General features: G+C 29.0%; 1 protein-coding gene across 1 annotated transcript in view; it reads right to left on the reverse strand.

Annotated features, from left to right (window-relative positions):
- LOC122270830 (uncharacterized) overlaps positions 1-4,844 on the reverse strand; it is a gene marked incomplete in the record, with an annotated part of 246,208 nt that extends 241,364 nt beyond the window's left edge. Inside the window, 1 exon segment of the mRNA XM_043049771.2 lies at positions 3,453-4,844. Within this exon segment, the coding sequence (XP_042905705.2) occupies positions 3,453-3,912 (460 nt within the window).
- Positions 4,845-19,152: the final 14,308 nt, after the last annotated feature.

Genomic DNA, 19,152 nt, shown 5'->3' on the forward strand with positions numbered 1-19,152 from the left:
ATATATATATATATATATATATATATATATATATATATAAAATATTATGCGATCAGCATTATTTTATTTATGAATTTTTATTGTCCATTCTTTATTACGAAATCAGAAATGTTTGCTATTGTGATGTTCAAAATAAATTTTAAAAATTTCTTGCCTAAAACATTTTTTTTTACTTTTTATTAATTAAAAAAATATAGGAAGAACAATAATAAAAGCTTCACAAAATTTTTAATAAGAAATGAAATAAAATTACTAATTTATATCAATTTTTGAAATGATATATTTGAAATAAACATGATTATTAAAAGAGGAGCAAAAAATATGAAAAAAGTTTCAACATCATGAGGGAAAACAACGATCTCTAAATCTAAAAAAGTCAAATAATATTTCTTACCATTTCATTAATTATTTTCAGCAACCATAAAAAACGCGAATGATTTTCGCTCTTGGTATGAAACCATTTTAATTCATTTTCATAGCACAATTATTGTTTCTTTGTTTAATAATTTAAATGTTGCTTGTTGAATAGCTTTGTTTGTTAAATAATTGTTAACTTGTTGTTAATTATGATTGTAATGGTTGGTGAATTGTTTATTGAATATTTCTTAACTTTGCTAACTTCGTTTGTTAAATAATTTAAATTTGGTATGGAACACATTTCATGTACATCTGTAGTTTTTTAGCGAAGGTACCTTCCTGCAGTAATTAATCATATCTAAAAAATTCGCCAAAAAATTATCTTTTTGACTAATATTAAAATTGTACGTAAAAAAGGCAAAATAACTAATATTTGTAAATTGTGCGTAAAAGAATTAACTAATCTTAGCAAAATAATAATTCAATGAAGACATTCATAGAATCAAAAATCAAGCTTCTGTTATTAAAAAACAAACATTCAGAAAAGAAACGTTTTCATCCATTGAAAAGGAAATAAGTTACTTAAAATAACTTTTTGAGGGATTAAAAACCATATAAAAAAATTTTTTTACTCTGGTTACGCGTTAAAATTTTTCCAAAAAAAAATTATAATTGATCTCCAACAATTTTACGCTTTACAAGCGAAAAACGAATTGAGTAAAATTATTCCGGTTAAAAAGCACTAAAACAATTTTTTTAATATAAAGAAAGCAAAAAATTATATTCGCTTTAAAGTACTTTTTGTTGTGCACCACGTACAAAATATATGTATTTTCAGAAATATTCTCTATTCTAGATAACAAAATAACGAAATTTTCTTACAAAAAAAAGAGAATTATATCTCATTTTACAGAAAAAAGAAAAATGAAAAATCCTCATGAGCTTTCCAGAAATTCTTTCTGTGTCCTAAAAAATTGTTATCACATATAAATAGAAAATACTAAAACTACTGTATTCAAAGGTTATATTAGAATTACGATCAAATAAGTTTTAAATCAAGCAAAATTCACAAACCGTAATACAATATGTAACAAAAAATATTTTTATGTCTTATGCTATGTATAAAATATTAAGGGACAAAAAGAACAATGTTTCCTTGTAAAAAATGTTTCTTTACCATGAGATTTAATATTTAGCATTTTTTAGTTTTACAATAAAATAAGGGACACAAAATTACTTTTTAGAATTGCTGAAGTTGGATTTATACACTATCGTAAGTCCTTAAATTTTGAAACCTAACTATAATTAACTAAAAAGAATGATTCAGGTTTTTTATAGTTGGACATAGTTTAAAATTTGTATTTTTATTTTACATTAATTACATATGTTATATAGGGCAAAAATAACAATTGCCAATGACCACAAAACAACTAAGTATAATAGCTGATGATTCATCAATTTTCTGCGACCCAATTGCTATTTCAATTATCATCTTCCCATTTGCATTATATTAATATTTTTTAATACGAATGGAATTCTTGTGAATTTTACCCTGGTATCTTAAAACGTTTTTTTGTTTTGTTTTAGAAATAAACCTTGTAGAGTTTACCACTTTATGAAAATCCTTCAAAAGAAAATTAACAATCATTTTAATCGCTTAATTTAATTTTCATTTTTTTTAAAAACTGGCCTTTCCTAATTTTATCCTTATGTCATAACGTATTTTGGGAATAGGCCATACTTTCAAACCAATCAATTTTAACTGAGAATATAGATTTCAGCTGTGAAAAATTTTTAGTGTAAAAATCTAGTTCATGTGAGAAAAACTATGTGATTTTTTATTGTTATTTTAGAAAAACTACCAGACTGTTATCATTTGCATAATTTTAAATACACTGTAAAATAATTTGGTGCATAGTTGCCACCATTTTTAAAGATGAGGTAAACTAAAAATTTTCACAGTGCATGCAGTCACATTTTTTACTGCTTTGTTTATTTATTTATTTTATGCTTGTTTACTGACAACACATATTTTCCTCCGCATCAGATTAAATTTAATGGCTTTACATTTCACATAAAAAATAAGCAAATGTTTAGTAATATATTCGCACAAACTCCTCACACTGATTGTTATTTTGTTAATTTCATGCAAACATTTTGCACGACAACTGCAGTTCTCTACTGAAAAATCTATTTAGAAGCATCAAAAATGGGGCACAAATTATAGGTAAATATTTTTTTAAAGTGTAAATGCAATGCAATAAATCATTTATCTTTAATCACATATTTGTGCTTATTTTAAAAATAAAAAAAAACTCGTTAAGATAATAAAATATTACATAATAAGTTTCAGGATAAACATAATACATAAGAAATACTTTAGCTAGAGTTCAACCTTGCAGAAAATACTATTTATCGAGGACTTAAAGATAAATAAAAAAAATGTATTTACATACAAAATAATTTTTAATGTAATTCATGGCCACCAATGTCAAATTTATAAAATAGCTACATATAAAACATGCTATTTACAAAAAAATATCATAATTTAAAATTTTTCTTAAAGAAAATTCGTATTTTAGAGATTGTCCTTTTCTTGAAAAAGAATATTCTTAAAAAAATATTTCTGTAATGATTCTTTGAGAAATACCAATTTAAAATTTATTAAAAGACTTGTTTTAATATTTTTATATAAAGGATAAGCTATTAAAATATGCTATATGACCAATATTAAATTCGGTTGTTATTTTAATGATGATTTTGAACCCACCTTTAAGTGTTTCGAAGAAATATTTTTTTTAAATAATTTATAAAAAAAAACATTTGACTTTTATCATTATTTTGTAAAAGAATTTTTTCATAAATTTATTAAAATCCATATTATTGATGTGTGGGCAATAATTAATTGAGCGATTAGTATTTTGTTAAAAACTTGTTTCTTAATTTCACCAAATCTAATCCATTTAATAAATGCATCTTAGTAATGTAAAATCAAAAATAAATCTCACACACGGTAAGAGTTACATAATTTTGCGAACTTAGTTACATTAAAAATAATAAATCTGCAGATTTAGTCAAAAATACGAAATACTTACCGATTGCTTCTAAAGCCATCTCCTTATCTCTGCTGTACAGAACAGCTGGACCGTAAGCCCCGTCATATCTGGCTGTGAGTTCACCATTTACAAGTACATCCAGAAACAGAATGTAAGTTTCATTGGGATTGACATCGGAGTCACATTTACCGGGATCTCCGAAATTGGACACATTCACTAATCTTCTGTTAAGCACAGTCTCCAATTCAGATGGTTTTCGCTTCTGGTACAATTCCACAACATGCTCTTCTCCTTTAATGATGTTGAACACCAAAAACTCTGCACTGTAACTAGTAGTATTGTTTCTAGTTCTGTACACAGCTCTTGTATAAGCTGCAATAACGATTTCTGAATCCAAAGATCGTTCTTCAAGACCTTTTGGTTTGGCGTCGTCTGGCAGAAGCGCGCAAGCTTTGCAAACCACTGGAAGCAGCAAAAACGGTAAAAACAGGTAAAGCATGGTTCTATTTTGTGTTCATTCACAATAAATGCTAGTATGGCACAGGTATATTATTACTATACAGTAATTTTAATTGAGATGAATAATAAGATTGATTTGGAGACTAGGCGTTTATGAAAATCCCATAGGAACAAATATGTAAAAAGAATAAATCATTTTAAGTACAATTGACTAGAAATGCCTCTTTAACAGAAAACGCACCTAACAACAATAAATATGTCTCAGGATTAACTAAAATAGCTAGCTGACTAGAGATAACTAAATGGAGTACTAAAATACTTAAAATATTGAGCTTTAACTATTCAATTATTTTTCTGGTTTTTGAAAACCACTCCAAGTTTTGGCAAGTTTTAAAACACTATATTGTGCAAAAACTTCGAGTCAATAATTTACTGTTGACGAAATGTTTCCAGGATTGAAACACTGTAACATGCTAATGAAATACCACACAGCGCTATAGAATTGGAAGTAGTTTCACCATAAGTAATATATAGGGTTGGTTGTTAGACAACTTTAAGCAAATCGCTATATATTTGGGAAGCCGAAACATTTCTTCTAGAAATATTCGGAAATTCTTTTCTTGAAATTCCATCCAGCGTTAAAATTTCACTTTGAAAGCATATTTTTCAATCAAACATATGCTTTTTGTTTACTAAGAACACATTTGATTACTTTGATTACTACTTTTGATTACTAAGAACACATCTACTTAGCATACTCCTGAAATTACAACTTTCGAGCCCTAGCTATGAACATGAAGATCTCTGAAAATGAATCGATTCTCTCTTTAAAACGTGGAGCTGCCTAGAATCAAACAGAAGTTTGAGAATTCAAAACACATGGTCGATGCCGAGAAAGGTATTTAACGGCGGAACAACGGCAGAAACCTTTCGGTGTTCGCTCTTCTGCCGAATGTCAGTTCTATTCACATGGTTGCTTCGCACAAGTTCTGCGAGAATGCATGGCGCCAAAATGGAAGAGGGATTTCGCCAACGTTGCCTGTGAGAAATTAAAACAATTCTTAAGGATGGGGAAAATTTCTTATTTCAATAATGAAGAAGATAAAAATATCTTTATTGCATCGTATGTATATTCAATGCAGTTTAGACGTGGTTTAAAGTTTTGTCATCATTTTGAATTTTTTTTATTATTTGTTTATTTATTGTTTCAATTAACTTTTAATAAATTTTGTAGATGAACTTTAGAGAACACCGTTTTTTAAAAGTTTGGAAGTATTATAATAGTTGATAAAAAATAACGCAAAAATATCTTAATTACTTTTTGTGGTTCTCATAATAAAAGCGCTAAAACAAAATACAGAAAAATGAAATAGGCATAAAAATACCGTATTTATTTTTAAAAGTTAAAATGACAGAGAAAAATTAATTCAACAAAAGTGAAGACAGTCTAACAATATTAATTTATATTTCTATGCTTTATATCAAAATAATAATAATTAAATCAACAATGCTAAGTTATTTGCTTCTTAATAAAACATTGTACTTAGTAATTAGGTTTTTATCTTAAAAATGTTATGCAATAAAATGAATTTTCAAACCTAGAAAATAGTTCTGTTTACTAAAAAATTACTTTTATAATGTTTTTTTTTTAAATTTAATATTAAAAAGAATCAAAAATAAGTTTAGATTCTATTGATTTAATGAAACTTCAAATAAAGTAATGAAAATGTAAATATGCATAAACACAATCCTCAGTTTCCCCCAAAATTTAGGGAATCTTAAAAGTTGATTTTTAATACATGTCACCTTACTTTTCTTTTCCACTGCTGAACAGAATTTATGAATGTGAATACAATATAATGTACGTTCATATTTAAAAATATACCTCAAATTGTACTTGCTATTAGCAGAAATAAATCTATAGTTGAATTCGAATCTTAAAAATAATTCCACACAATCACATTAATTTGTATTTATTTATTAGTTATTATCAACTGATAATTATGTGTAAAAATATTTTGTATTATCACATCTTTGCACTAAGCTAAAAACTCCTCACATACCGGCACACTTATTCAAACTAAAATATTTCCAACTTATTTATTTATTTTTACTTATTGCTCTTTCCTTTGCGTTATTAGATTAAGCAAAACAAGTTTTTAAAAGTTCATCAAAGAGTGAAAAAATATATTAACTGTATTGAGTATCATTTGTCATAATGCAATTGCTCGAGGCAAACTCGTGAAAGTAAATTTATCACAATTACGCAATTATCTTCGATAATTATCACCTTTCCGTGGGCAGTAAGAAATTTATTTTCTCTGTACCCACATAAGGTACCTTGAAACCTCTTGAAAAAATACCAATTACCGCAATATCACCAGTAGATCGCCCCTATTACCAAGACTAATCAAGCATCATTGGTGACAATAATAATAAAGCAAATTCTTGCCGTTCACCTTAACAAATTAGTATTTTCTTCATTAATTGTGCTAGTTAGCACAAGACGTAATTTTTTTAATAACATATGATTTTAAACTAAACTGCTGTTTGTAGAAAATGCAACACCATGAAAGAATCATCAGAATCAAATGAAATTTAATGCAGAAACGACTTGTACTGATACAAATAAATGATGAAATTTTCAAAACAAAAGAAACAAATTAAGCGTCCGAAATCAGTATTTGGTGCAGCCACCACGCGCTGCAATAAGTGCTGCTATACGACGTGGCATGGAGTCAAACAGATGTTGAATATCTGCTTGAGGAAGAGAATTCCATATCGCTTGTATGCGCAACCAAAGTTCGTCTTTGGAAACTGCAGGACGCGGATCACGAGTGAGACGCCGACCAACCATATCCCACACGTGCTCAATAGGCGACATATCCGGCGAATAAGCAGGCCAAGGAAGAAGTTGCATGCGTTGTGCTGAACAGAAGTCTCTAACAGTCCGCGCAACATGTGGGCGTGCATTATCCTGCTGAAAGATAGCTCCAGGGATGCCTTGAAGGAAAGGAACGACTTCGGGCTGTAGCACTTCACGGACGTATCTGTTGCTATTGAGATTACCCTCAATTCGTATCAAATTGGATCGTCCATGATACGAAATCGCACCCCAGACCATAACTCCGGGTGTTCGACCACTATGTCGTTCAATAATACACTCAGGAAGGCAGCGTTGACCGGCATAACGTCTAACACGAACACGGCCATCATGGGTCCACAAATTGAAGCGTGATTCATCTGAAAAGACAACTTGGTGCCAATCAGCTCGCCAGTCTCTGTGCTCAAGAGCCCACTGCCGACGCAGCCGTCGATGATCCGCCGTGAGGGGAATCCTGTATAATGGCACCCTTGCACGCAATCCACGGCGCAGCAGACGACGACGAATTGACGAAGCCGACAATTGTACACCTGTAGCAGTAGACCAATGTGCTGCCAGCTGCCTGGAGGAAGCTGTGCGATCATTCACCGCCATGCGGAGCAGGTGTCGATCATCGCGCTCTGACGTCACCTTCTGTCGTCCAGTGCCTGTTTTTCGAGTTGTTCGGTGCTCGTCGGTCCACTGCTTCCAAACTCGCATCACTGTGGAACTGTTCCGCTGCATACGAGCTGCTATTGCGCGATAGGAAAATCCTCCTTCTCGAAGGCCGATTATCCTCCCTCGTTCAAACTCCGTAAGTTGCTTGAATTTCTTATTCTTCCGTCGTGGAGGCATACTCAGGTCTCACTAAACGTTTGCCACTAACAAATAATCATAGACTATTTTCAACGTCCCGCTACAGCACTTTATTTATACGCTTTCAGCATCAATTCAGAGGGCGCTGCGCGCGCCACGCACGCGCGATGGCTCTGAAACTTTATTAATTTGCATAATATCCTATATCCATTATTAAAATAATATTTCATTTGATTCTGATGATTCCTTCATGGTGTTGCATTTTCTACAAACAGCAGTTTAGTTTTAAGGAAACACGTCTTAAAAGCGTAACTATAAATAAAATAAGGATATATTTTCAGATACCTTTAGAAAGTCGAATTTGATGACGTGTCTCTTAGATGACGTGGTTCAACGTTAATCATTTAATTTATTATATATTCTAAAAAAAGTTGGAATTTTAATTTTAATTGAGAGATCAAGTTTAACTTTTACATAATAAAAGTGAAATGATTCTAAGTAACTTATAGGTATATTTTACTTATAATTAAGATAAATTATTTTTTCCTTAGATCTCAATACTGTAAACCAATTTCTTAGATTTATTTTAATGACACTTAAGATTCTGGTATATCATTGTAGCGTAAAGTACTTCACTTTACTCACATTATAACGAGGAAAATTCTAGTGCTTCTATTAAAATACTCCATTTTGATGAGTTGTTTACTTCTTTATTTATGTAAAAATACCTCAGCTCTTATATTATATTCAATTAAGCATAATGGTTTCTTATTATAACTCTAAATTCAATAAAAAGTAAAGTTCCAATAAAAATATTTTTTCTTTTATTTTCTCTTCAACGTAAGTTTGAGCAATCCTTTCATGTGCACTTTTGTAACCTCCTTTTATTCTTTAAAGAAATATGAGTTAGTAGTCTAAAAAACAGTTGAAAATGGAAAAAAAAGCAAAAAATGAGATGACTAAAAACATGACAAAATATTTTTATATCAAAGTCAAAGAATTTTTTTTTTTAATTTTTTTTTCAAAGTTAATGTGCCCGGAAAGAAAAATCACAGAAACCACTTTGAATTCTTTTAATATATTGTCACCTCGGTAAAGATCATTTTCAATAATATCCACTATCTGTTATAACATTATAGTGTCTTTTATTTAAGTTCTCGGTAACAGTCATATTTTATTCTACATATAAGACTTTAGTTGCATAAGATAGAAATCCAGAATACTGACAAAATTTTAGAATCGTTTTTAAGGTGGAAACAATGTAGTGTAAATCACAATATTAGAAGAGATTAAGAATAATAAATATAAAATTTACATCGCTATTAAACACGCAACGCATTATGAGCATCCAGTTAAGTGAATTAAAAATATATGAGATAATCCAAATCGATTAGCAACTCATCGTTCTTTATTAATCCCTATTATAAAAATATTTTATAATTAATTGTCATGTTACTTTTTTTAATTTTAAACTATTACGTTGTAAGATGACATTTGAAATTTGAATTTTTTTATAGTACTAGTGGGCTGCTCCCCCTGCTCACTAACGCTCGCCAACCCCCGAAAATTGCTACGCAATCTTATATGGTTTGCTTTGCAATCCAAGCTCGCTTCACTCGCTGCTAACTTAGATACATTGCAAATGCACAAAATTCTAAGAATTCAAAACAAGCATTCAAATCCATATAACAACTTTTTTTTTTTTTAAATTACATCTTTTTAGTAAATACTAAGTCATTAAAATAAATTTGAATTCAAATAAAGACTCATTGACTGAGACTCAGTTTTCAATGAATAACTAATAACAATAATAAAACAAATAAATTCGTGATATAAATCAAAAATCGTCAAATAAATTCGTAATGTATATAAATTCGTGAAAAAAAGCGCTTTCGACAAAATACTAAAATAGAGATCTATCGGCAAAGACTACTCACTTCTGCCTAGCGTAATAGTATGAGATTGCGGCAGCAGAATTGTTTTTTCAGTTTCCGTTTTTAAAAGCGCTATATGTTGAGCCACCTGAGCTAGATTTGGCATGAGACATTTTTAACTGCAATCATTGGTCGATTTTCCAGCGTTGCCATTCGGGGAGTTGTAATGAAGCTTTTTTTTATCGCCGTGTAAGAGAAATATATATATAGATTTGAAGTAAATTCAATCTAAAGATGTCACATGTCATTATGATAGTACCTCTGGATGAAAAAAAACGAAAAAATTAAAAAAAAAAACTGCGCATGCATTTATAAATGTAAACTATTTATTAAAAAAGCATTTCAGCAGATGTAGCAGTCTCCAATTTGTATAACGAAGACTAGGAAAACCTTCAATTAAAATTTAACAAAGCTTTTATTCGGAAAGATGGAAATCTATTTTTCGATATTCATTTGAATTCCCCGGTGATTAAAAAGATTATTCGTAGGACAAAGCCAATTATAGATCGTGCAACTTGTTTCGCATAATAATACGATTCTTAGAACTCAAATGACTTTTCGGAGATTTCAATTGTGAAGTTGAGAGACACATTTTGCCGTTTTGAAAGTCCAATAAACTTTATTTCAGTCTGCATGCGTCACTTGGGATATAGTCATGTCATTAAACCAAATCGAGATAATAAAATATATTGTTATGGTAAACCAATTACCCATTTATATTTAAATTGAAAATCAATTGGTAAAGTAATTCAAAGCCTAGAACTTCTGTTCTTATTTTATTTGAAGAATTAGGATAAACTAGTGGGCTGCGCCCCCAGCTCGCTAACGCTCGCCAACCCCCGAAAACTGCTACGCAATCTTATATGGTTTGGTTCGCAAACCAAGCTCGCTTCGCTCGCTACTGACTTAGGTACATTGCAAATGCATAAAATTCCAAGTATTCAAAACAATCATTCAAATTCATATAACAATTTTATTTTAAGAAAAAAATTGCATCTTTTTAGTAAATACTAAGTCATTAAAATAAATTTGAATTCAAATAAATGACATGTAATTCGTTGAACCTATTAGAAATGTGCTATAGTATAAAATCTTAAAGCGTAACAGCACGACTGAGACTCATTTTTATATGAATAACTAAAAACATTAATAAAACGAATAAATTCGTGATATAAATCAAAAATCGTCAAATAAATTCGTAATATATAAATTCGTGAAAAAAAGCGCTTTCGACAAAATACTAAAATGGAGATCTATCGACAAAGACTACTCACTTCTGCCTAGCTTAATAGTATGAGATTGCCGCAGCTGATAGGGTGAATTTCGGAAGAGATCACATTTGGGGAGAATGCTCTCTCTGGTTATTTCAGTTGCCGTTTTTAAAAGCGCTATATGTTGAGCCACCTCATCTAGATTTGGCATGTGACATTCTTAGCGGCAATCATTGGTCGATTTTCTAGCATTGCCATTCGGGGAGTTGTAATGAGACTTTTTTTGTCGCCGTGTAAGAGAAATATATATATATATATAGATACTTTTATTTTAAAGAGCATAGAGAAAAAATCTGGTAAAATTACCCTACAGTAATAACATTTCCGGTTTAAAAAGAAAAAACAGTAATTCTGATTAATAAAACCCAAAACATACTGTATTTAAACCATTTCTTTGCTAATTTTTCCGTGAATATGGTGACGGTTTACCTCAAATTATAGTTTTCAAAATTATAGTTTATATTACAACACATTTATTTAAAATACGGAACTCTAAAGTATATATAACCACTTAGATGATTTTTATGCAAGTCTCTAAGGTATCAGGATAAATTTACCGAATTATACCACATTTACCAAATTTTATCACAGTTATCACATTTAGTTGTTAATTTCACCAAAATTAGTACCTTAAGATCTTCGGGTAAAACTACAGAGCATTTTAGTTTTCCCATATGGACAGAAACACGGTTAATTTTACCATATTCCGGTAGTTTTGAACCTATTTTTTTCTCACTGTGATAAGTAATTTATATTACTTATGAGATAAGTGACTTTAATGAACTCATATTTTCACGCAATATGAAATATAGAGGCATTTTGAAGTGTAAATGGGTGGAAATTTTACTGTACAATTTAACTCCTCAGTTGGCATGATATTTGCTCTATATTGTTCACTACACCATTTATTATTTCTAAAAAGGGATGTTAAAGAACTAATTAGAGCGCTCACGGAAAGTAATTTATGATATAAAATTTTACTATTAATTTTAAAGATTTCAATTCTTACACTTATATGAATCCCATCTCAAGTTTAGTTGATGATGCAGCAAAAAACAATATTATCCAACAACGGATAGGACATTCTTTGTGCTATCTATACATAATAATAAACGCAGCTGTGTGTGTGTCTGTCTGTAATCGCAATATATCGCCCCAGAAGCCTCGCCCAGGCACGAAACTCGGCACATAATTGTGTTTTGACATAATGAAGAAGTATTTTTTTTTCTTTTTCAAAAATTTGGATTAGTTTTTTAGTTATCAGTCATTTTGTAAGAAAATCTATGCTTTTTCGTCTTCAAAGAGCCATATTCAAAAAACTATTAAAAAATGCATATACTTTTCTCCACTCTTATAAATGTATGCTAATGCGAACCTTACAATTGAAATATTAATTTTCGACAACTTAAACCAATAATATATGAAAGAATTAATAATTTAATTGTAAGGTTCGCATTAGTTTACATTTATCAAAGTGGAGAAAAGTTTAACTTCTGTATTAAAAATGTGGCAACGTATTCGATACGTAAATTCTATTTTTTTTTCTTAAGCGAAGACGATAATTTTTGTAGCGATATAGAAATTGATACCATGAAAAATTATATAGAAATGAAAATTGATAACATAAAAAATTAATTCGTTTTCGTGTTCTTTTCATGTATTTAGCATTTTAGTTTTTTTTTTCCTAAGCGTTGTAGCTATATAATTTCAAACATCCTCAAGAGCTATAACACATCTCCAGCAGAACTGGATATGAAGACAAAATTGCAGGACAAGAACACTTTAGATGTCCACTAATCTTCAGATTTCCTGCTATGTTTTAAAAAACTTTATTTGTGAAAACCTTTAGCGTGGTGGACAGCTGGCCGCCTTGGGCGTCTAGTGTAAAATAAAGCAAAAATCGACGTGAATAAAGCATACATTTAAGTACAATAATGTAATGTTATACTTTCAGTTCCAAGAACAAGTGTCTAATTGCTCAGTGTCTAAACACCAAATGAATATAAAAAAGTAAGGAGATAAACATGTACAAAGTAGTTTAACTAATAGGGATAACGGAACAAGTTGGAACATGAAAATAAGAATGGGGGAGTTAAGAAGCAAACAGGGGGAAGATAAGGTAAAAAAATGCTTCTTATCTTCCTTTCTAATTTCCTGTTCTAAATTGTTCCTCTGTCCCTATTGGTTAAACCACTTTACAAGTGTTTGTCTCGTTACGTTTTCTACCATCATTTGGTGTTTAGACACAGATGAAGGTTTTTGTTTGTAGAACTGAATGTAGAACTGAACTGAGGAACTGAATTATAGTATAGTAGAGCTGACTATACTATAGTACTGAATTATAGTAGAACTGAATTATAGTATGTCCGTTTCTAAACTTTCATTTGTACTTTAGTCACGTTTTTGTTTGCTTTAGGAAAAAATAGTGTTTAAAAAAAATGTTATTATTTTTTATTTTTTTATTTTCGTTTAATTTAATAAAATGTAACAAAGACTTCACTTAATTAATACATTTTCTTTTCCTAAGTTGAAAGAACTCTAGAACTTGATATAGTTTATTAGCAATTAGTATTTCGCTAATTTAGTATAGAATATTGTTCGAAACCGCAAATTAATCATCATTTAACAAATCTGCCAGATTCACTAAAAATAGCCGACGGTTTAAAAAAAAATCAAACAGCGAAAAACGGAGGAAAGGAGCAATGTATAAGTTGTGGGGCCTTGTTTAAAAATTATTTTTTTCTCAGATTCATAATTGGATTCAAAGCTCAACAACATTTGGTTTTGCTGAGTGAAAAATCTGTAAATCTGTAAAAATCTCTGCTTTATTTAAAAAAATAGTTCAATTTATGTTTAAAATAAATATACGAAAGCTGTTAATTTTGTTGCCATACTTTGCCCCGTTGCTGCAGCTCAGATAAAAAAACTGATAAAATTACAGTATTGTATGAAAATGACATTCCGGAAAAAAAACCTCTAATTCTGGTATTAAAAAAAGTGTTGAAACCATTCATTTGATAATTTTTCCGTTGATATGGTATTGGTTTTTCCGGATATTCCGGCTTTCAAAATTATAGTTCTTATTACCACAAACTTAGTAGAAACATATAAAACTGAGAAGTAAATTTAACGGAATGAATGGTTCTTCCTTGCTCTGTGTATTATAATAAAATTACTAAATTTCACCGCATTTACTACCAAACAGCAGGAAAATGATTTTTGTTAATTTCACAAAGCGTCATACCAAAGCTGGTGTTTTTAGTGTTCTCTTAAAGTCAGAAACACGGTAAATTTTTCCACTATCATACTTTTTTCCTCATTGGGCACGTAGTAATAATGTTTAATAGTTCTGTGCAAAAAGTCAATACAATTAGCAGCGTCGTCGGTAGACAAACTTTATAAATAATATTGAAATATGGTGTGAATAAAAGTTCTGATTTTTTAAGCAAAACGAAGAAAACTTTGCAAACCTATTTCCTTCTGAGTTTTTGATTGAGTTTAATTTCATCATTTAATTCTGTGGCAGTGTTTAGCAGTTTACATACATAATTTATTAATACATACATACATAATTACATATAATTTATTTTACATGAATTTATTTAATTTATGGAACAGTATTAAATAATAATTAGAACTCATTAATTCAATTTATTTTGTATTTTCAGAATGCTTTACCTTTGCTTCATATAATAAAATTTAGCATCGTTAAATTTAACCGTTTTCCCTCTTACTTTTAAAAATAAAATTTTAATTGTGGATTATTAAGCACTTTTAAAAAAAACTTTTCGTCTTCTCAAGCATGAAAATTAACTTAAGGAAATATTATTTTTTTAATCTCAGTCTACACAATGAAAGGAAACTTCAAAATGTTCTTTCATTCCCACAGTGATTTCCCATTCACGTAAATTTTAATTCAAATCAAATTATATGTTTAAACAGCTTTTTTTCTCACTTCGCTTTGCTCTATTTTCTTTGAATCACATAAAAGTTAAATTATGGATTAAATTTTTATGACGATATTATTCGGTAAATAATTTGTCTAAATCAAAAATTCTATGTATTAATTAAAGCTTTTTTATTGCCTAAACAAAATTTTAAAAAAAACGTTAAATTTGATTCAAATTTGATTCAAAATATGCTGCATTTCTTGATGAACGTATTTTATTGAGCATTACAATTTTAAACTCTCTCAAATTGGGAATTTATTATGTTAGCTTTCCTAAACTAGAAATTGGCATGTCAATTTCGTAGTTTAATAAGATAAATTTTACAATAAATTTTTCGATAATTTTGTGAATTTCACAAAATTGCTTAATAATTCTAATTTTTTCATGTATTCTGACTTGTTAAATGTTTTCATATATCTGCACTTTTAGAAAGATATTGAACACAAAAGAAAAATGTAAATCAATATTTATAGATATTAAAAGCTGATGTGAATTAAATTTATGAAAAACTTTTCAAAATTTAAAAAAAAATACCTCTAACAGGCCCTGATTTCATTTTGTTTAATCTCCTGTGATTGACATCCAAATAAAGCTATTTATATATAGCGTTTGATGCTGAATTTCATGAACTCGGAATTTTAAATCTGACTCAGAAGACAAAAATTCATCTGCTCTAAGAACATTTCACTTTCCACAACAGTGTAAAGAATGGGAATTTCAAAATAGAACAAAAGTATGTCGAAATAACTTAACGAAAAAAAATAATAATAATTGAAAACCTCATGTATTCAAAATTAAAACTGCATATATTCATATTTAAGTAAATTCATGTAAAGAAAGAAATGTGTGTGAGAAATGTTAGTTTGCTCCCAGCAGACTCAAACTAAGGATCTTCAGGTTCATAGAAAGATGCTCGAACCACCATATTGAACACCCCAGTTCAGAGAGAGTTAGGAAGATTCATGTATAGTGGTAGTCGCAATGACACATCATGTCATAATAATTCGCAATTTCAATGGTACAAAGGATTGCATGATGGAAAATATGGTCCCCATAGCTTATGCAGAGTAAGGATAATTTTAATTTCACTTTTTGCTTATTTCGCTAGATCTTAAATACTTTGTAAACGAATTGGAATGTATGTAATGCAGTGTGATAACAGTGACCATTATATAAAGCATCCTAATTTTCCCTGTTCTAGGCTGCACACTGTTAAAAATTTCTCGAAAAAATGATTAAGTAACAATATCTTTAATTGCTATATTGCCATATTCAAAAAATTAGTAATATAACTATAATAAGATGCTTTTCAAACTGTAAAAAAAAGTGTTTATTAACTACTTCCCCTAATACGGTAAAAAAACAGAATTTTATCGCACCAATTAAGTCCACCCAATCAAGCCACTTAGTTCCTTGCGGCTGGGTACATATTATAGCCGAGAAGGCAAATTTGTTAGTCTCATGACCGATAGAACTGGGGTTTGAGTCCCAGCATTGACACCACAATATTTCCTCCATTCCGTTCAACAGATGAAGAGTGTCCAGTGTCCTGCACTCCCCAATTTATGATCCTAGGCTATTAGAATATATTACTCTCCTTCACCCATAGATGGCAGTACTCTAAAGCTTTTAAACTATCTACAATGTTCAGTTAAGTTTCTTTTTTTCAGTTTTGAAACGATGATTGTTTTAAATGGTTAAAAAATAAACGTATAGTTTTGTATTCATAATTTTTTTAAAGTTATAAATGTTTCCAAAAGCGTAAAGGTAAAAAATGATCTTCACTGTAAACTTTCTGATAATTGGAGGAACATATTGCTGCCAGTTATTTTACCATAATTTTAGAATGAAAATTTTACATTGAATGTAAGCTAATTGAAATTGAAAGAGTAGAAGATGTTAATGAACAACATGATGAAGAAATGGTGAGTAATTGATAGTTTTATATATAAGTTTGGATATATAATAAGGGTTAACAGACTGGAATTTTCTAAAACAAAAATGTTGCTTGATTTTTCTCAAATGATTTTAGAATCACATTTTAATTTGCAAAATCGTATGATTTCACTTATTTAAAAATTAATCTCATGTTTTAATCAATATTTAAGATGGCTATTGTCTTAAAGTATAAAGATAGTGGAAACTCCTTTGAAAATCATATTATATTTTTCTTGAACTAATAATAAACAGTTTTAAAATGAAAGAAATTAGCAATTTTAATTTTAAGTTTATTTACTTATTTATGATACTAATAATGCTAAGCAATAATGCTGCTTATGATGCTAAGTCGAGTGATTGCTATCGTAACATTGCATATTCATTTATTATTTGTTACCCACATTGGTGGGTAATATTTCTTTGACTAAATTGTAAATAAAAGAATAACCTATAATATTAGAAACGTAGTATAGTTGGTGAAATCAAAATGTAATAATCTGGCTGCTCAAATAATAAGCTGGAAACTTAGTTTCTACATTTTTTTTTTATTTTATAAAACGTTAATAATCTTGCTTACATGTAGAATTTTGAAATAAAATACAAAATTTTACTATTTCTATTTTGTTTCGTTTTTATTGATTTATTACCATAATACCTACATACTTTATCTGTATACTTTCATTTATATGATCGTTATGATATAGTGTTTAAATCATAAATGTAAATTACGATGACGGAGGAAAACATTTAGATAAAACGTATTTTAGAAATAATACATATTCAAAACTTTTTCTTCTTTGTTATAAAAGCACAGAAATTCTAGTAAATGCGTAATAAAAATATTTTATCGTCATGTTATGAGACAGGTAAAGAAATTGTAAAAACTCCAAGAAATATCTGTTTTGTCTCCAAAACTAACATTACTCTGCCTGGGAAATTATGTAGTTGTTAAAGATAATTTTAAAAAAATCTTAATAAACCGAATAAAAAAATTTTAAAACGAAAATTGGTAGTTTACTCCTTTACAATTCAAGACGAACACTTTAAAATTTTAAAATATGTTCCTGATTCAAACTTTAATAAATTTTAGGTAAATAGCATACAAACAAAAACAAAGTCACCTATAACTGTTTCAAACAAATAACTGAAATGTATGACAAAGTGTGTTAAAACTGAAACTACACTTTCCCTTAAAAAGTTTTATTGGTTCTCTAAACTCATCAATATATACATTTTCAACAAAGTTAGTACCAATTAGCTTACGAAAAGTTGCAAAATATTACACCTCAATATTTCGCTCCAAAGTTTAAAGAAAATCATAAACATAAAATGTTCGCTGGCTTTTTTTCACACTGTTTGGAAAAATACAAAAAAATTTCATGCAAAAGCGTTCTTGAGATAAATAGTGTTTAAGCAGTTCTTGATTAATCTGCACACTTCTGCTTACTGCCTCTCTGATTATTTTTAAGGGTCATTTTTTAAAAATTATTATTAAATAAAACTAAGTAATGAACTTAAAAATCACTTATAATTAAATTAAGAATTCAGAGAAGTTTATGAACTCATGACAATATTTTAATGAGTAATTTATGAAGTAGAAGTTGACGATACTCGGTAGAAGATACGATTTATGCGGTAAAAGATACATTAGGTAGATTGTTTGTAAACCCGAGTAACACTTACATTTCTTGATAAGTAATAACCATAAAAGTTATTACCATTGTCAAGAGTACTTATATGGACTGTACAAAAACCACTCAAAATTTCATTTTTTATAAACGTTCAGTGCTCCATCTACTTCGTCTGAGAAACCTCCAACATTTTCATAATTTTTATTAAATGTTAAATTTCCTTAAATAAGGATAGTACTGATTTTAAATTATAATAATTAAATCCGCTAAAAGATATACAAATTCTTTTATTTGAGCAATTTAAAAAAAAACTTAATTTAAACATGTTAATTATTCTTAAGAGTACTTAAACGCAATACTCTTCAATGTAATAAACATATAAACACATTCTCTAAGTTTTCTCTAAGTTTATTTTCTAAGTTTGAAGCACCTATACATTAAAAACAGTAGAATAGAGAAATTTTACATTCATAAAGAATTTATAAAAGGAACCTAGCTCAAAAATGAGGAAAGTCGATTAAATTTTTTAATGTCCCAAAAGTACTTTACTAAAATGTCAGCTTTTTCCGATAATGCTTTAAAAGGTTTCTTTAAAGTTCTTTTTTTTTCATTCTTGTATACCTAGGGCAAATTCAAAGAATATAAAATAGTGCTAGAACTACAAAATATACTTTTAACACATTTAAAATGTTCGAATCTCATCTTTTACTATCAAATTATTACTTCATTTTTATTTTGAGAGGTCTTCTGGATATAAGTGATGATGAAGAACCGACTCATGTAGGTTTTGTCATACTCATTTGTGGAGTATGTAGTCTCATGCAATAAGAGTTGATCTGCTGTATAATTTAGGCTGTTTTTCATTCAGCTTTTGCAT

This window comes from Parasteatoda tepidariorum, chromosome 7 (genome assembly GCF_043381705.1).
Source record: "Parasteatoda tepidariorum isolate YZ-2023 chromosome 7, CAS_Ptep_4.0, whole genome shotgun sequence".
NCBI classification, from domain to species: Eukaryota; Metazoa; Arthropoda; class Arachnida; order Araneae; family Theridiidae; genus Parasteatoda; species Parasteatoda tepidariorum.